This window comes from Aspergillus welwitschiae (assembly GCF_003344945.1).
Source record: "Aspergillus welwitschiae strain CBS 139.54b unplaced genomic scaffold BDQ94scaffold_33, whole genome shotgun sequence".
Taxonomy (NCBI): Eukaryota; Fungi; Ascomycota; class Eurotiomycetes; order Eurotiales; family Aspergillaceae; genus Aspergillus; species Aspergillus welwitschiae.
The window spans coordinates 228,088-245,002 of NW_020798727.1; the positions used below are offsets into that span (position 1 = coordinate 228,088).

The 16,915-nt window shown below is 52.9% G+C and overlaps 8 protein-coding genes across 8 annotated transcripts; 4 read left to right on the plus strand and 4 right to left on the minus strand.

Annotated features, from left to right (window-relative positions):
• Positions 1 to 460: 460 nt before the first annotated feature.
• BDQ94DRAFT_173427 (hydantoinase/dihydropyrimidinase family protein) lies at positions 461 to 3,417 on the minus strand (the record flags this gene model as incomplete). Its single annotated transcript, XM_026772153.1, has 4 exons — positions 461 to 744; positions 1,825 to 2,339; positions 2,382 to 3,316; positions 3,373 to 3,417. 4 exons carry the CDS (start codon positions 3,415 to 3,417, stop codon positions 461 to 463), a joined length of 1,779 nt encoding a protein of 592 aa, XP_026622959.1.
• A 332-nt stretch (positions 3,418 to 3,749) lies between these two features.
• On the plus strand, positions 3,750 to 5,588 carry BDQ94DRAFT_161705 (carbon-nitrogen hydrolase; the record flags this gene model as incomplete). Its single annotated transcript, XM_026769420.1, has 1 exon — positions 3,750 to 5,588. The coding sequence occupies one exon, from the start codon at positions 3,750 to 3,752 to the stop codon at positions 5,586 to 5,588; it is 1,839 nt and encodes a 612-aa protein (XP_026622960.1).
• Positions 5,589 to 5,602: 14 nt separating this feature from the next.
• On the minus strand, positions 5,603 to 7,715 carry BDQ94DRAFT_181957 (nucleobase cation symporter-1 family protein). The gene is made up of 5 exons (XM_026774020.1): positions 7,231 to 7,715; positions 7,088 to 7,187; positions 6,946 to 7,031; positions 6,121 to 6,898; positions 5,603 to 6,072 (listed from the first exon to the last, which is right to left on the minus strand). Exons 1-5 carry the CDS (start codon positions 7,397 to 7,399, stop codon positions 5,658 to 5,660), a joined length of 1,548 nt encoding a protein of 515 aa, XP_026622961.1. The 5' UTR covers positions 7,400 to 7,715; the 3' UTR covers positions 5,603 to 5,657.
• Positions 7,716 to 7,845: 130 nt separating this feature from the next.
• Positions 7,846 to 9,212, minus strand: BDQ94DRAFT_161707 (acyl-CoA dehydrogenase family protein; the record flags this gene model as incomplete). Its single annotated transcript, XM_026769421.1, has 2 exons — positions 7,846 to 8,835; positions 8,880 to 9,212. 2 exons carry the CDS (start codon positions 9,210 to 9,212, stop codon positions 7,846 to 7,848), a joined length of 1,323 nt encoding a protein of 440 aa, XP_026622962.1.
• Positions 9,213 to 11,186: 1,974 nt separating this feature from the next.
• On the plus strand, positions 11,187 to 12,947 carry BDQ94DRAFT_149709 (Protoglobin-domain-containing protein). The gene is made up of 3 exons (XM_026767437.1): positions 11,187 to 11,493; positions 11,544 to 11,814; positions 11,898 to 12,947. Exons 1-3 carry the CDS (start codon positions 11,379 to 11,381, stop codon positions 12,763 to 12,765), a joined length of 1,254 nt encoding a protein of 417 aa, XP_026622963.1. The 5' UTR covers positions 11,187 to 11,378; the 3' UTR covers positions 12,766 to 12,947.
• Positions 12,948 to 13,203: 256 nt separating this feature from the next.
• Positions 13,204 to 15,073, plus strand: BDQ94DRAFT_79984 (alcohol dehydrogenase family protein). The gene is made up of 5 exons (XM_026776581.1): positions 13,204 to 13,764; positions 13,824 to 14,602; positions 14,651 to 14,702; positions 14,757 to 14,801; positions 14,851 to 15,073. Exons 1-5 carry the CDS (start codon positions 13,646 to 13,648, stop codon positions 14,906 to 14,908), a joined length of 1,053 nt encoding a protein of 350 aa, XP_026622964.1. The 5' UTR covers positions 13,204 to 13,645; the 3' UTR covers positions 14,909 to 15,073.
• Positions 14,547 to 15,265, plus strand: BDQ94DRAFT_149712 (uncharacterized protein). The gene is made up of 4 exons (XM_026767438.1): positions 14,547 to 14,602; positions 14,651 to 14,801; positions 14,851 to 14,999; positions 15,051 to 15,265. Exons 3-4 carry the CDS (start codon positions 14,953 to 14,955, stop codon positions 15,163 to 15,165), a joined length of 162 nt encoding a protein of 53 aa, XP_026622965.1. The 5' UTR covers positions 14,547 to 14,602; positions 14,651 to 14,801; positions 14,851 to 14,952; the 3' UTR covers positions 15,166 to 15,265.
• A 60-nt stretch (positions 15,266 to 15,325) lies between these two features.
• Positions 15,326 to 16,869, minus strand: BDQ94DRAFT_149715 (isopenicillin N synthase family dioxygenase). Its single transcript, XM_026767439.1, has 3 exons — positions 16,384 to 16,869; positions 15,687 to 16,333; positions 15,326 to 15,631 (listed from the first exon to the last, which is right to left on the minus strand). Exons 1-3 carry the CDS (start codon positions 16,778 to 16,780, stop codon positions 15,581 to 15,583), a joined length of 1,095 nt encoding a protein of 364 aa, XP_026622966.1. The 5' UTR covers positions 16,781 to 16,869; the 3' UTR covers positions 15,326 to 15,580.
• Positions 16,870 to 16,915: the final 46 nt, after the last annotated feature.

Genomic DNA, 16,915 nt, shown 5'->3' on the forward strand with positions numbered 1-16,915 from the left:
GATGAAGCGTTCCATACTATCAAGTAACTGCAATAAGTAATATTGTTTTGTTTACAATATTACGTACATTGTATTTGATAGACAGCACTACTTCTGATTAATCGGTGATTATGTATTGTCAGAACAAATGAAACCTGAGCAAACCAGTAACCAATAGAGAGATTTCTCTTTTGGTCTACTTGGTAAATGTTTCAACATGTATACTAATTGTCTACAAATATCTGATACCATACTGAAACTGCACCTGCAATGGGTCTTATCAACCCTTCTCGGGCTACTATGAGGCTCTGAATAAAACAGAGGTTCACTACGTTATCTTCTTGGATGTTGATCGAGGAGAGTAGGAGATATGATCAATGTTGTGGACTTAACAAGCCATAGTATATAAATTGAGAGTCGTAGAACGAACGTGGAATCTGTTTCCCCCCTTGCAGCAGATATGGACATAAATAAATCATTGTCATGCATAACCAGCCTCACATGCATTCACACCAGCCACGATGATGGCGTAGGCAACAGCGTTCTTCCACAGCCGAGGAGGGTTCCAAGACCCGGGGGGGATGATGGTGGTGCGGGGTGATTGGGTGACGGGGGAAGCTTGGGTGGGTCCCGCCAGCCTTAAGGGGCGCTTCCAGGCCTTGGCGCTACAGCTTTGGGGAGAGCGCAATTTCACGCTGGAGGAATGGCCAGTCAGCGTCTCCCCATCATCCCTGCCGGAGCTCTTGGCGGCTTGGCTCGGTTCTCCTGAATGAGTGAGAATCAGTGAAATGGCAGGGAAGTCCGACCTGACTGGTGATCCACTTTCCCGCCCGACGGGGCAGGGTGTGCTTGGCGCCACCATCACTTAAGTATTATCGTGGTGGTTGTTGTTGTTGTTGTTGTTGTTGTTGTTGCTGTTGCTGTTGTGGTAGGTTGCGGATGCACCCGCCCGAACTGGCAGTTCCCATGGTGTTGTGTTACCTGACCTGGTTCAATATGTATCTATTCTTAGCGCCAATGTTGTCTTCCTCCCAAGCCAATACTTTGGGCTCGGCACGGGGATCTTCCATGCTCCTTCTCGATGGCTGATTCACTTTCATCTGACCGCACGTCCAATCGCACCCTCGGCGGTGGATCGCATCCCAGCAAAATTTGCAGGGCCAAGATCCGCCAGCTCGACTGGTGTCTGTCCGCAGGGCTGACTGAATTGAGCCAGCAATGCGTCTGCCTGTCTGGCGCCCTGAGCGGGTTCCGTGGATTCCGGCTATATAACTCCTGAGCTCCCCGCTGGTCCACTGGCCACCTTTGTGTGACCCCATACAATACCTTCTCCCATCAGACTCTAGAACAAAATAGAGCCAGAGCCATGTCCTACCAGCAGCAACCGCCTCCCCAGGGATAGTACGTACCCTCTGAACAGTATGGATCATTCTGTCCGAGCTCCAACACTAACGCTCTGTTTCATAGCTACCCTCCTCCTGGTGGCCAGTACCCACCTCCCCAGCCCATGCAATATGCGCCTCCCCAACAAGAACCCTCCAAAGACCGTGGTTGCCTGACCACCTGTCTCATCACAATGTGCTGCTGCTTCCTCTGCGAGGAATGGTGCGAGTGCTGCCTCGAAGCCGCCGAATGTTGTTGTTGTGGTTGTTAGTATCGTGATGATGGCTTTCCTTTGATTTTCTTATGTGCAAGGCGCTGTGATTGGGATTATACCTGGATCGACCGCACTTGGGTGAATTCTTTTTATACTACTGTCTATATTATTTTGGTCATTATCATGCCAATCGATCATTTGTCTTCATGAATCATGTTGGTTTCCTTGCTGTGTCTTTTACTACTAACTAGAGTACGGATTAAACTCATTGACAAACACATTCCGCGGCTTGCTCAATGTGCTCGGCCCTCTCTTCAGGAAAGCTCCGTCTCCCTTGCTGCCGGTGATGCCCCCAGCGTCGCGGTTCCACACGGTCTGTCCGCGGAGGATCGTGTACCGAGGCCAGTTGGTGAACTCCATTCCCTCAAACGGCGTGTAGTCGATGTCATGGTGCAGCATGTCGTTGGACAGCTGGAACGGTGTCATGACCGACGTGCCGTGAGAGGCAGCTTGCTCTGGCGTGGGGTACCAGATCGTCAGATCCGCGTCGAAACCGGGCTGGATTGTCCCCTTGGTGCTCCCAAGTCCGTACAGCTTGGCTGGGTTTGAGCTCGTCAGTTCGACGAACTTCTGGATCGAGATGCGACCGGTGAGCACACCGCCGCAGAACATCGTGGGTAGTCGAGTTTCCAACCCGGGCAAGCCATTGGGGATCTGAGTGAAGCTGGATGTGCCCTTCTTCTTGCCGAGAGGATGGTCAAATCTACCTCGTCAGCAGTGAACAGAACAGCAGCGGGCGACTTACTTGGATGGTGCGTGGTCGCTTGAGACTGTCGTGAAGGTCGAATTCGCTAGTCCCGCCCACATCGCCTCCAGGTCCATCGGATCCTCGCGCAACGCTGGCGAGCATACACATTTGGCTCCTTCAAAGTTTTCTCCTTTTAGGCGCTCGCTCGTGAAGAACAGATAGTGTGGGCAGGTTTCCGCGTGGACCGGCAGCAGCCGTGTCTGGGCCGCTCGCACATGTGCCGCAGCCAGCTTGGACGACATGTGCACGATCAAGATGGGAACATCAGCCAGCTCAGACAGAGAAATAACACGATATGTCGCCTCGTCTTCTGCAATATTAGGACGCGCCAGAGCATGACCATATGGCTCAGTACGGCGGCGCGCCTCTAATTTCTCCGTCATCCACTGGATCATCTCATGATTCTCGGCGTGCACCATCGTCGTCATCCCCAGCCGGCGGGTGGACTCCATGACATCCAGAATCTCGCCATCTCCCAGCCGCATCGGCTGATATGTCATGTACAGCTTTACAGAGCTGATGCCACTGCTGACTAGCACTGGGAGCTCCTTATCGAGGACGGTTGGAGTTGGGTTGGTCAGGATGAGATGGAAGCCGTAGTCGCAGTAAGCCTGGCCGCCGGCCCTTCGGTGATACTCCTCAACGACAGGAAAGAGAGACTCATCGGTGCGTTTCTGACTGGCAAAGGCTAGAACCGTGGTTGTCCCTCCTGCGATGGCCGAGCGAGTCCCTGACTCCCAGGTATCACCGGTCGGAGAGTTGTCCTGCTGCAGATGCACATGGCTGTCTACACCACCTGGCGTCACGTATGCGCCTTCTGCATCGAGCGTTGCTGCACTAGGGAAGAGTGCCGGGAGATTCTGTCCCAGAAGGACGATCTTGCCGTCGGAGATGGCGATATCTTGATTGGGGACTACATCGGAGGCGGTAGCCTGCTGCTGTGAGGATAATCTATCTGTATGGTACGGAGTAGTATGGCACGTAACACTGTAGCGTTGATGATAATCAAGTCGATTCCTGGGGTAGCTTTCATTGCGATGAGTGTTGTATTCTGCTGTTCCAGCTTTGTGAACACCATAGAGAGACTCACGATAATAATAAATCACTATCGTTATCACCTGCTTTCTATGAGCACTAGTAATGGTCAACTTCGGATCGGCCGACGATAAGATCGACTCTTAGATAGCGATAGGGTCTACCCCGACCTGCCTAATCAGGTCAGCTCGACAACGACCACGCGGAAATATATCCGGACAACCCAAGAAGTATATCTGCAGTTACTATTTACCAGATACCGAGGATACAGCATCCCCAACTTACCCCTCAACTCCTGCCCCCCTCACCAGGATACCACTACACCACACAATGCCTCGAACCGTCCGCCTCGCCGCCGCCCAAATGGGCACGACCAACAAATGGTCCTCGCGCGAAGAAACCCTAAATCGAATGATCGCCCTCCTCAAAGACGCCGCTACCCAAGGTGCAAAACTCGTCCTCTTCCCCGAAATCGCCTTCACGACTTTCTTCCCTCGGTATCTGATTCTCGATGAAGCCGAGCTGGAAGACTGGTTCGAGCACGGCGATATCCTCACTGCGCCGCGCACAAAAGCTCTCTTCGATACGGCTCACGACCTAGCAGTGGATATCATTGTCGGCTTCGCGGAAGCTACCGACACAGGCGACCACTTCAACAGCTGCGTTTACTATCACGCCGCGACGGGGTCCATCCTATCTAAATACCGCAAGGTCCATCTCCCCGGTGACGTGGAACCCCTTCCGGATCCGAAGGCCGTGAATCAGCTCGAGAAGCGGTATTTCAAACCGGGAGATTTGGGATTTCAGGCGTTTCGCGTGCCTGGACTCCTCTCCCCATCACTATCTCACCACCAAGAAGGTGAAAAGGATGTAGATCCAATCCTGGGGATGATGATCTGCAATGACCGCCGCTGGGCAGAATCGTGGCGCGAATACGGCCTGCAAGGCGTGGAGATCGTCGCCTGCGGATATAATACCAATGGTTTCGCTCCGCAGTTCTGGGGTCAGTCGGCGGACATGAGTCCCCAGGAGGCGGAGGAGTTGTCCCTGTTTCATCATAAATTGGTCATGCAGTGTCATAGTTATACGAATGCGTGTTTCTCTGTTAGTGCTGCACGCTGTGGACTCGATGACGGGGAATATCCCCTCATCGCGGGGTCGGGTATCGTTGACCCTGAGGGGAGGATCATTGCTGAGGCGAAGACGAAGGGGGATGAGCTTATCATTGCGGACTGTGATTTGGGACTTTGTCGCGCGGGAAAGACCCGTACGTTTGATTTCGGGAGACATCGCAGGGTCGAGCATTATGGGAGGATTACGGGGCAGACGGGGGTGGTGGAGCCCCCTTTGTCTACGATCGAGGATAGGACTGTTCCAGAGATGAAGGCACAATCGGAGAAGAAGGGGAAGATAAGGGTCCTGCTGATTAACCCCAACTCTACGCCCTCAATGACAGATACGTGCATCTCGATGGTGAAACCCACCCTCCCTCCGGACGTCGAAGTTGTCCCATTTACTGCTCCAGTCCCAGCGCCATCAGCAATCGAGGGCTCCCTGGATGCTGTTCTTTCAGCTGCTGCCGCCGCAAGGGCTATCCTGCCCATAGCAGATCAGTATGATGCTTTCCTGGTGGCATGTTTCAGTGACCATCCGCTTGTTTATGCCCTGCGGGAAGAATTATCTGCCCCGGTGATTGGGATCATGGAGGCCGGGTTGATGGCTGCGAGAACTGTGGGAGGGAGGTTCGGCGTGGTGGTTACGTCCGAGAGGTCGAAGGTTATTCATCGCGATGCGGTGAGGAAGTTTGGGTTGGATGGGTTCTGTGCGGGGGTGGAGGCTTGTGGGATGGGGGTTTTGGAGTTGGATGGTGCTGACGGTAAGGGGAATGGTGGGCAGGATGTGGTTGGGGCGATGTGTTCTGCTGCGACGAGGTTGGTGAATATTGCTGGTGCGGATGTTATTGTTCTTGGGTGTGCGGGGATGATGAAGTTGAAGGGGGCTGTTGAGAAGTCTGTGGGAGGTGATGGGGAGGTACAGGTTGTTGATGGGGTTGTAGCCGGGGTGCAGCATCTTGTTGGGTTGGTGAGGATGGGAGTGAAGACGGCGAAGAAGGGTGCGTATGCGAGTTCGAGGGTGGCCAGGTTGGCGAGGGGGCAGGAGTATCTTTGATAGCAATCCGTTCTGTTGGTAGTTAAGTAGCTGCATTGGAATGATAATCTATCTAGTGTGATATTCTATTCATTGGGTGGAATTCTCGACTTCCTTGGTAGTAACCTCTACTGCCTCCCAGATACCTCCCTCGTCGTCATCCACTGCTACCGGCCATACTTTGCAAAGCAGCCAGTACACTCCACCTGACACAAGAATACTCACTAGCCAACTGAGCGAATACAGATACACTGCGCCGACCGGTACGCCACTCTGTCCACATGCATTCGCCAAACCAGGCAGATTCGGTGCAATCCCGCAGATAAATGCTGCGAATGCGCGCAGGTTGAAACCCCGCCTGAAAAAGTGCGTACCCCGGGGGTCGTAGAGTGAGTGAACGCGCAGCTGTCGTTTCCGGATGATCCAGTAGTCCACTATAATGATGCCGGCCAGAGACCCCAGGAAGAGAGAATAACCGCCTAGGAAGGAGGAAAAGGATGCGGCGCTGGCATAAAAATTAGTATTTGCGGTTTAAATGGGAATGAATCCATACTCATTCTGGATGTACCATGGGCAGCTCAGAATGCTGAGCACCGCGCATACATACGCACCCCGTCTTGCGTTGATGTACCGAGGAAACCAAAGCGTTAGATCATTCGAGAAAGATACACTATTCGCAGATAGATTCGTCCCTATGGCTGCCAGCGACCAGCACAGCGCAGCAAAGAACTGCGCGGCACGGTTATTCCATAATGCAGCCACCTGGAGCGGGTTCCATGTCTGCACCCCATAGATGATCTCGCTGGCGGAGGTGACTGTTGCACCGAGGACACCACAAAGAGAAACGAGCACGATCAAACCCAACGCCTGCGTCCAGATAATTTGCCGAGGCGAGTGCGCGTAGCGCGTAAAGTCAGGCATATTCAGAGCAAGAGTGGCTTTTGGCCCGATGGCGCTGGTCACACATTGCAGAAAGACCACGGCCACCGGGGTCCCGTCGGTGATCTGGCTGGGTTTGGAGAAGACAGGACCGAAGCCGTGAGCTGTCGCCACAGCCCAGATGAACAAAGTGAGGCCGAAGATGGGCATAATAACCATCTTGACGAGAAAGAGGTAGCGGAGCTGAGGAATGTTCAGGTATAAAAGTGGGAGTTGGACGATAATGGCCAGGAAGAAGCAGAGCAGCTGAGCGGATGTTATAGGCCCCGAACTGGGAAGGTGGTTGGGTAGGTGCTCGAACGATGGCCAGATGGCACTTATCATCGACGAGATGCATTCTCCGGTTTGGTACGTCTGAGTGCCGAACCAGATTATGGCGACGAGCCCGCGGACTTGTTCTGATCAGTCACATTCGGTCGACAAATTGAGGAAGGCTTACTCAGGACGGCAAAATAACTCCCTCGCATGCCGTAGCTGGCACGGGTGAGGATAGGAAAGTTGATGCCATAAATTGAACCCACGTATCTGTTTCGGTTAGACAGTTCTCTATGATCGTCTGCTGTGATGGTCTGGGAACCAACCCATCAAGCACCACTGGGATGTACACGAGCATGTGGCCGATGACCACTGCCGCGATCGCCAGACCCGCGTTCAGCCCTTTCGACACCGACGTAGACGTGACTAACTGATTAGATGAATTCAATTCTGTGCAGAGGAGACTTACCCTGATACATGCTGATGGAGAAAGCTTCAGAAATCCAAAATCCAGTCAAACTGACCCACCCCCAGGTCCGCCGGGGCGAATTCCGTGGAATAGGGTCCAGATCTGCATTGGAGTCGACCCCCGAGACCAGGTCTCCATGTTTCACTTGTAGCCGCTGCTTCAGACCCATTGTGCGTGTTGAATGGCCTGTCGAGGTTTCGGCAAGAGACCGTTATTTGAAGCGGCTTCCATTCTTGGTGCTGATAAGAAGTCGGATCGGCCGATGATAAGTGAGGGGTGTGACGAGTCAGGGAAGCGGCGTGGCTGCCATTAGTACGCGTGCTGCAGTTGCCGGTTATCAGAAGGTTAATCTGCATAGCTGATACAACTGCCGGTCGGACACGCAGCCCCAGCGATAGCACTGGGATTTGCACTTGTAGTGCAGCTCAGTGGAGTCCCGTGCAACCGGTTCGGCAAATCAAGATCAGAAGATAACTGAGCCCCTGATAAGATCCCGCAGTACGTGGAATGGATGACTGTAAGGTTATGCGCGACAAGTGCTATTCACATCTGAAATGTCACTGACTAGTGTACACCTTTGATCACACCTTTGATCACCAGGTTCATCCAATCCAACTACAACTTCGACTGCTTCAACTCCCTCTGCCCCGTTTGATAGACCTTCACCAACTGTCGCACGGCCAGGTCAAGCAAAACATCCTCACTACCACCCGGAATCCGGGCAGCTGGCACCTCGCGGAGAATCGACTCGACCAGCTCGCCCTGTCCGCTTTGCGTCAACCCGGATCCACCAAATAGGATAACCGCACACTGTGCACACTCGTTCAGCACCATTCCCGCCTTGGCCTTGGCGAGGGCAGTGATCCCACCCAGCCTGCGATCCCCCTCTTCCTTGGAAAGATGACACAGTTGGTAGAGGAGCTGCTCAACGAAGGCCCCCAGCGTTTCCAACTCAGCGCCCGCCCTAGCGAGGCGGTTTCGAACAACGGGTTGGTCCATGAGTGTTTTGCCAAAGGCCTCTCGTTTCAGGCAGTATTGGAAGGCGGTGGACAGGGCCACACGAGCCTGTCGCGTGACGCCGACCGCGATCGAAAGGCGTTCGTGGTTGAAGTTCGTCATGATCATTCGCATGCCGTCCCCCTCTCGGCCGACCAAATTCTCCACAGGCACCTTGACGTCGTCCAATTCAATGTAGGTGGTTCCACTAGTGATCGGGCCGGTGACCTTGAGCGGGCGCATCGTGACGCCGGGGTGCCCCTTCAATGGCACGAGCAGAAGAGAAAGGCCAGACGCTCCCGGACCACCGGTGCGAACGGCCATGGTCGCAAAATCGGACCAGATCCCGTTGGTGATCCACTTCTTCGCGCCATTGACCAGGTAATACTTTCCGTCTGGTGTCTTGGTCGCTGTCGTGGTGATGTTAGCAACATCGCTGCCTGCCTCTGGCTCCGTGATAGCGATACAGCAGCGTTTGCGACCAGTCAAAAGATCCGGGAGAAAGCGTTCCTGCAGCTCCCGGCTGCCATACTTCAGGACAGGCGGAATCGCAAAGTTGAATCCGGCGTTCAGGGATGAACCCGGCCCAGCCATACCGGATCGTGCCATCTGAAGCTGTCAGTTGTGCCCTGTCGTTCACCAGGGATACCTACCTCGTCAAAATAAATTCCCGTGTACATATAGTCCCAGTCCTCCACCTTGACTCCCAGGATGTCGGCAATTCCCAAGCGCTTCAGCCATTCCACCGGCAAGGGCGCACCGATGTTCGGGAGAAGCATGTTATGCTTGCAAAAAGTGTGGAAGACATGCTCGGGAACCTGTCCGGCCTTCTCATACTCTGCCGCATGGCTGTGTAAATGCTCCCAGAAAAATTCGCGACACGCTTTCTGAAAGCGACGATGGCCCGGCGAGTAGTAGGGCGAAGGAAGCCCGCAGAGATATGGCGGCTCCGAAAATGGGATTGGATTAGAAGACAGCTGCGACATTTTGATGTTGTCTTGGTATTGATTTGAAGAAACAACTTCTATGGATTCGAATAAAGTCAATGGTATGTGAGATACAAGGGGCTGTTGCGCAAGGAGGTATAAGCGGTATATCCGAGCTGGGTTGGCCATCCCCGCATTTGGCAGTCAGCCTCGGTCAAGCCTCATCCCGAGGTCGGTCACGTGTCCTCAAGGCCTTAAGAGGAGAAAGATCAACATCATGACACTCTCAAGAGTCGATGCTTGTGAATAGAAGGGGAAAGAGTGTGAACGTGACGCGGACAGCTCTCAATGTGTCATTCATCGTGGAACACGACAGAGTAGGCAACTCTCACTGCTACTCCTACCCCTGCACCGACCGGGGATTGGGTTCGGCCGGATTGCGGACAAGCTTGGGGAGCCAATTGGTCCTTGCTCAGGGACCGAATCACCACCGGAAATGCTGAGAGATCCCCGACTGAGCTGAGCTATATCTCTCTCTTCTTAAGTGCCAGCCAAGGGCCGATGTGATCAGAGTGAAGGACCGCCAATCCAGCCGGTGCAGTTGGGCCTGCCATCGGGGACAGGTGCATTAGCATGGTCGTGGTGGTTGTCAGTCGTGCGCCCAATGAGTCCGGGATATCCCTGGCTGAAAAGCATGTCTTATTAGGTGCGTTAGTCCATCTCTTCTATGCCTTAGGACGGTTAGATGGAATACCAGGGTGCCTGTCAGCGACCCGCCTGTAAATTTGGCTGGAGGGGTACACCATCTGCTCCGCGAGGGACCTGCATGAGAGGTGCCAAACCCGAGTTTCTCACGTCGAATCGCGTTTAGTGCCCCGATCTGATTATATACCCTCCTCCACCGGTTTTCCACTGGGGACTGGGAGCTGAATCATGAATTGCTTGTCTGCTCGATTCCTTGTTTCACATCGGATATCCCGTGCCAAATGAAATGTGGAAAAGCGACTCTCAGCTGGAGATCCGAAAAGGGCTCTGCTGATTGGCGGGTAGCCGAGATCCACAGCGGAGCGATTAGTCATGTGCCGTTGGTCGGTCACGCCGAGGCGTGTCCCAGTCGGGAACAGTGCGATCACGGGGCCCACGAGATCCCAAATGAACGAGGCCCAAAAGGGCAATGCAAAAGGTGGCATGATTCACGTTCAGTGAGGAAAGAGTGAGGGATATCTCCGCCCATCCCTGCTGCTATAACATACCCAACTTGTCACCACCCTGCTTGCGACTGTTCTAGCCAGGGGTGATCGACAAACTGCATCATGTACATCGGATGTGTCAATTGAAGGGAGCCGACAACGCCGGCTACGGAAGGAACACCTCTGCGTCAGCTGAACTGCCCAGATGGTCGCCATCCTGACAACATCATAGAGCCGATCCTGATGCCAAGAAGCTGACGGACGGTTCGTTCCCTCGAGGGGACCAGCACAGACCGGCACGATCACAACTGGATGCGAACGGCGAATCATGACTGGGATGGAACTTCCGACATCTCCGACATATTGGATCCTACGCGATGGGCTCGTTAGCGGATCCACTCCCTCCAAACGGGCCCCTCTGATGCCCTTGGACGCCCAGGGATCGCGACGGCGCAGCTGAACACTGGAGTCTGGGCCATTGTCGCGGAATCACCTTGGTGGGGACGCAATTCGTTGACTTAATATACGTGAACTTATTGTCTCCATACACAGCCCACCATTGGTCCCCCCTTCCCACCCCCCAATCAATCGCTTCCATAATCGCCGCTGGCAGTCAGCCTTCAGCATCCTTGCCTAGTCGCATCACACCTTGCAAAACTCTGCCGCGGAGTTCCACGTATGCGGGTAAAGTAGTGGACCACCCTGTCAACAGCCCTCAAGCGTTGGATGACGGCACAGTTTCGGAATGTCAAGCAGCTGTGCCAATCGCATGGCACGTCAGCCGCAGTCCGCTTCTCCATCGGTTTGGCGCAATCGGAAACCGCATGCTGGCCCAAAATCCTGCCAGGGGTCATTGGGCCGGCTAAATATAAGGACTCTGGGGGAGGGCTGACCGGAGACACATTTTGCTTCTTCGTCACTATTCAAATCTAGAGCGCGCAAGCTAGTTTTCCCCCTTGCTGACGTTCACTGTACCATTGCCCTACCAAACTTGCACCCTACGCATAGATCATCTTCCCTGCTAGTCTGATACGTCATGGCTTCACTGTCTCCTGTACAGGATGGCATCAAGCAGGTAACGCGGAAGGAATTATACACCGATTTCAGTAAACGGATGGACTTTCTGCGGTTGTTCCTGGACTTCACAGACGGTATGATCTAGTCTGCTAAGGGACGAGCCAGAGTACTGATCGCTGGCCAGATGATATTATCGTCTTCAACAAAGGTGCCAAGTTTCTCAAGGCGGCCTTACCGGTTCTCACTCACCGTCTATACGCGAAAATGCTCGACTTCGACATAACAGCCCGCGCCTTGCGGGTTCGAAGCACGGAATCCGAAGCCCAAGTCGACGAATACTTCACTCTGGACGGTCCGCACGTGCAGCGGAGGAAGATCTTCTGGAAGTGGTATTTGACCCGATTATTTTCCGACCCCAGCCGTCTCGAATATTGGGAGTACCTGGATAAGGTTGGGTAAGTCTACTGAGCTGATCTCCTCATGCAGACCCTCGTGAACAAAGTCGGGCAAATGTACTGATTCCATGTTGGGGATTCAGAAAGATGCACACAGGTAAAATCTTGATGCACCCACTGAAGATCGAGTACATGCATATGAACACGTGCCTGGGGTACGTCAAGGAGCTCGCATACGAGACCATATCCGGACATCCAGAGATGTCGTATCCGTTCAAATTCGCTCTGATCAGAGCGCTTAACAAAATCATGACCATCCAAAACGACTTGATTTCGAGGTGTTATATTCGCGAAGGCCAAGAGTTTGACCATCATTCTCCGAACCCAGTTGAAGCGCCGCCCACGGGCGGACCGCCGCCACACACCGACACTGGATCGAATCCCGACTCTTGTGTTTCAGACACCAGGTCCACCGCAGATACCCGATCTAGCACCGATTCCCGATCTATCCCCGACTCCCGATCTTACGCGGACATTCAATCCAACCCGGATGTGCGGTCAATACCCGAGACCAGGCCAGACAGTGGTGGTGGGTCGACCGCCGAGACGGGATCTATTGCAGAGTCTCGATCCAATGCCGACACTTGTTCTATACCGGATTCCACCACAAACAGCGAAACATCTTCCATGGCGAATGAGAGGCAGCTTCATCCCCGATGCTTAGTCCCTGGTCTAAGCCAATCGAGACCCACTTCCTCCAAAGGGTCCGTCCCCAGTCTACGAGATCGCAGCGCCAGTTTCGATTTATCGCGGGTACGAACTGCCAGTGACTCAATAAGCTCGTACGATCCTCCGTCCACGGCGGGTAGTAGCCAGCGGCTCGGTCCAAGTTATGCTGGCACGGCAACCGGGTTCACTTCGCCATTTACGGTGGACCAGCTTGGGCAAACGTTCGAGACGAAGATCTCGTCGGCGAAACCTAAACAAAAGTGGTTCAAAGCGTCTGAATAGTTGGTATTGGCATTTTCTTTGATTCCCCATGCTTTTATTTTGAATTGTCTTCACAGCCGGGTGGCGTTTTATGCTTGGCGGATTATATTTATACCTTTGCGCTGGTGTGTATATATATGAGTCTTATCTGGATAGACCATTAGTACGTGATCTACTGAAGAATCCACACATATTTCATGTCGAAATCGGTGCACACGGATGGGTAGTCTTTTCCCGTAGCGCTTCCATGCCGGAGGAAAGGACCCTCTGCACTCGCTTCGCGTAAGTCACCGAATCCCCGAAATCTCCGACGAACACCCCCTCAAAGACTCTATCTCCAGACTAAACATGAGCATTACGCAAAACCACTTTCGGCCTATTTTCGGGGCCTTTTAGTGTACGTACCCCGACGATGGTTTGGAACCCCCACCCTCGCCTGCTCCGGATCGCACCCTGTCCCAGCCATGACTAGTAGTGCCAACAGCTGAGGTTTTCGGTGGCAGAATCTCTTTATACGAGGAGGACGATGAAAGAGGATTGGTGGTCCAGTGTTCCTGATCTAAAGTTATATGAGTATCAATACTCTTGTGGATACATGAGAACTAACTTACCTGATGGAAATATATTCCTTCCCCTTCCCAAGATACTAAGCGCTCCTATGAGCAAAGCGACAAACTTTGCAGTATCGCCAAGGATCCCAGTCATCACTATCACTAGGAGATGAAATACTCAAACAAGTTCGACTTTCCCAGGATCTGCAAGATGTCCTCATCCTTCCGACTCATCCCTGTCACCGACGCTCGGGCATACGGAAAGCGAGGAATGGCACCGCCGTTATAACAATGGTCGAACGCCTTCAATTATCGCTCCATCGCTCAGATCCAACACGGTCTTTGCAAGTATGCAGGCCGTTGTCTTCAAAGGACTTTTCGAGGTTGCTCTCGAGGAGCGTCCCATTCCTCAGATCCAGGATCCCACCGACGTGATCGTCAAAGTACGCTACACGGCACTATGTGGGAGGCGAGTATCCAAAATGCGTAAAACATTCAGAATCTCTACTAACACTCTGGTATATATAGTGAACTCCACGTCTTCCGCGGTCACCAGCCGTCCACGACCGGTTTCATCATGGGTCACGAATTCACCGGAGAAATTGTCGAAACTGGCTCAGAAGTCCACAATTTCCATACGGGCGACCTAATCGTCTCACCATTTACCGTGAGCTGCGGGGAATGCTTCTACTGCGTGCGGGGCTGTTCGTCTCGCTGTGCTAAATGCCTACTCTACGGCTGTCCTATCCTTGACGGCGGACAGGCGGATTACGTCCGTGTCCCGTTGGCAGACTCGACGCTGGTCGCTGCACCGAAGGACATTGATGAGAAGAAACTTGTCCTGATGGCGGATATATTTCCGACTGGGTATTATGCCGCTAACAATGCATTTAAGGGTATGAATGACGCCACAGTGCAGGAGAGTACAGTGATCCTGTTTGGGTGTGGGCCGGTAGGGATCTGTGCTTTGATCAGTGCACTGGAGTATCGGCCGAAGCATCTTATTGCGATCGATAGTGTCCCGGATCGATTGGACTTGGCGGGACGGCTGGGTGCTGAGCCGTGGAATTTCCAGACGCAGGCAGATGGGCTAAGGGAGAGGGTGAAGGAGTTGACCGAGGGGAGAGGAGCTGATGTGGCGATTGAGGTGGTGGGACATAGTAGTGCCTTGGCTATGGCGTTTGAGATGTTACGGCCTTGGGGACGGATTTCGAGTGTGGGAGTGCATAATGGCGAGATTCCGTGGACGGGCTTTCAGGCTTTCAGCAAGAACCTCCAGATTGAGATGGGGCGGTGTCCGGTCCGGAGTGAGTGAATCCTTCTTTGGGTGTGTGATAGGATGCTGATATGCATAGGCACTTTTGAGGATGCACTGAAGCTGTTGGTTCAGAAGCAGGATACTCTCGAGTAAGTTCGGTGGTCGGATGCGGGATGGATATATTTTACTGACGATGTGTCTAGTTTCATGGTGACTGACGTGCGACCACTCTCGACTGCTGTCACAGCGTAAGCTCATGTTTCTGATGCTATATGGAAAGATGCTAATAAATAGTAGATACGACGATTTCAACCATATGCGATCACAGAAGATAATTTTCGAGGGCGGAAAGTAAGCGTTTCTTAGCGGTTAGGAGTGTGTGGTGGCGGTTGTTGAATTATGCAGGAGAGTGGTTTGCATCGCATGCGTGTCTCATATCACCATTACTATTACGATTAGCAGTCAATCTCATATTGCACGTCCATGGTTATAGCTACCAGATGCAGCATGACAATACATCCGTGGTCGGTTGTCTGTCCGAACAACCTTGATGGCCACCAAGCAGAAAGACGCGTCGGAATGCATGATACCTGTCAAGGCTGTAGACGATAAGCAAGGAAACCCACAATGACAAATGCTGCGAGAAGAAGTTTTTAAGCTGAATGGATCCAAGTCACATGTCGGAGCCAGGCCAGCAAATACAGGCCTAGTCTCCCCAAGGCTACGCATCTTACTTCCCCACCCTTCTCCCACTACTTTCAACTAACATGAAAGTGCTACAACAGGTATGATATTGTTTTGGTAGCCAGTACTGACCTTAACGAACGTGTCATTAGGCTTGCCTTCTTCAGAATGTCCCTGGAAAATCAATGTATGGCAGCAATGGTGCCAGCTACTACAGGGAAGCTATAGGCAAAGTGAGGCACCCAAGATGAACCGCAATAGCTACAGTGGGTTTGACATCTGAAGGGAGTAGATAGCCGATTTTCTCCATCTATAAAAAGAAACATGTGCTAACACTCGATTCTCATGCAGTAGCTAGCTTTCCTTGAGCAAGAGCCAGTCGATCGCGGTGCCACTATTCCCGTTAGCATATATTTATCCCAAGCGATCATTCAATCCGAAGAGCCTACCTTTCCACATGAGATTGGCTCGTAAAGAGCTGGATGCTCCTCATCGACACAGGACGGTACAACCTGGCACACCGTCTCGGGATTGAACCCGAAGAAAAACGGCATCGAATAGCGCGAAGCGCTCTTCCGATTATATACTCTGTGCACAGTGGATCTGAACCGGTTGTTGGATAGGCGCTGCAGGAAATCTCCAATATTGACGACGAGTGTGCCCGGGATGGGACGAGCGTCCAACCATTCGTCAGAGGATGACAAAACTTGCAGACCTCCCGACATGTCCTGCCAGAGTAGTGTGAAGCATTGGATGTCTGTATGTGAGCCGATGCCGACGTCTATGCTGTCTCCCTTGAGTTCAGGTTCCGGAATACCGGGGTAGTGGATGTAAAGGCCGTCGGCGCCGGGATGGGTGACGACGCTATCGAAATAGTCCTCGGAAAGGTCCAAGGCCAGAGCAAAAATACGCACCAATTTTCTTGCCAAGGCCAATCGTGCTTGCCAGAAAGAAATGGTGATTTCGCGAAAGGTTGGGAGATGCGCGGTCCCAGCCCAGAGGGGCGAGTCATCCCAGATACGATCTTCCGGGGTGTCTGGTCCTGTAGACGGGTCATTGCGGGCATTGTACCGAAGGGAAAAGGTCTCTTTCCGATCTGTCACTGAAAGTTAATGACCGTCACGCCCTACTTGCTGGGAGGCTGACCCTTTGTTTCAGATTTGTTCAGCTGCGTAGTTCCGACCGCGTGGTATCCATCCATATGCAGCAGCTTGAAGTTGGATACCTTTTCTTTCTCCTCCTCTGGCTGATGGAAAAAGGCTTTGGCTTGCGTGAGAGCGCTGGCGATCAGGTCCTCTGAAATCCCGTGATTCTTAATGTAGAAGAAACCCGTATTCTGGGCAGCAGCACGGATCTTTCCAGCGATTACAGTGCGTGAATCCAGATCGCCATCAATACCAACAAGGTCGATAACAGGAATCTCATCGTCGCTCGGGGGGCGGGGAGGGGCAGTTGATACCCTGCGGTATTCCGGTCCGTTGAGCGTCAACAGCTCGACATGGGTATATTGGGGCCTAGCCATGGCAGTCATAGTAGTGGTCATCTGCGCGGTCGCTTTCCCTTGTTTTAGTCTGGCCTTGTAAGGCTATTTGTCCACTGTGCCTCCTTGGTGCTGCTTAACAGGGATTATATATCGCCGATGGTGTGCTTCCGCGGCAATCCCCGCAATCTGCTGGGC

Excerpts from the sequence above, each read along its gene's own strand:
- BDQ94DRAFT_181957 (XM_026774020.1), bottom strand. The coding sequence starts at position 7,399 with ATGGGTCTGAAGCAGCGGCTACAAGTGAAACATGGAGACCTGGTCTCG. Across the intron at positions 7,032-7,087 it reads ATCCCAGTGGTGCTTGATGG|ATACGTGGGTTCAATTTATG; the intron begins GTTGGTTCCCAG and ends TAACCGAAACAG. Across the intron at positions 6,073-6,120 it reads CCATGGTACATCCAGAATGA|CGCCGCATCCTTTTCCTCCT; the intron begins GTATGGATTCAT and ends TTTTTATGCCAG.
- BDQ94DRAFT_149709 (XM_026767437.1), top strand. The coding sequence starts at position 11,379 with ATGGCTTCACTGTCTCCTGTACAGGATGGCATCAAGCAGGTAACGCGG. Across the intron at positions 11,494-11,543 it reads GTTCCTGGACTTCACAGACG|ATGATATTATCGTCTTCAAC; the intron begins GTATGATCTAGT and ends ATCGCTGGCCAG. Across the intron at positions 11,815-11,897 it reads GAGTACCTGGATAAGGTTGG|AAAGATGCACACAGGTAAAA; the intron begins GTAAGTCTACTG and ends TTGGGGATTCAG.
- BDQ94DRAFT_149715 (XM_026767439.1), bottom strand. The coding sequence starts at position 16,780 with ATGACCACTACTATGACTGCCATGGCTAGGCCCCAATATACCCATGTC. Across the intron at positions 16,334-16,383 it reads GAACAAATCTGAAACAAAGG|ATCGGAAAGAGACCTTTTCC; the intron begins GTCAGCCTCCCA and ends TTTCAGTGACAG. Across the intron at positions 15,632-15,686 it reads AGCCAATCTCATGTGGAAAG|TGGCACCGCGATCGACTGGC; the intron begins GTAGGCTCTTCG and ends TAACGGGAATAG.
- BDQ94DRAFT_79984 (XM_026776581.1), top strand. The coding sequence starts at position 13,646 with ATGCAGGCCGTTGTCTTCAAAGGACTTTTCGAGGTTGCTCTCGAGGAG. Across the intron at positions 14,603-14,650 it reads GGGGCGGTGTCCGGTCCGGA|GCACTTTTGAGGATGCACTG; the intron begins GTGAGTGAATCC and ends TGATATGCATAG. Across the intron at positions 14,703-14,756 it reads CAGAAGCAGGATACTCTCGA|TTTCATGGTGACTGACGTGC; the intron begins GTAAGTTCGGTG and ends CGATGTGTCTAG.
- BDQ94DRAFT_149712 (XM_026767438.1), top strand. The coding sequence starts at position 14,953 with ATGCAGGAGAGTGGTTTGCATCGCATGCGTGTCTCATATCACCATTA. Across the intron at positions 15,000-15,050 it reads CGTGTCTCATATCACCATTA|CAGATGCAGCATGACAATAC; the intron begins CTATTACGATTA and ends GGTTATAGCTAC.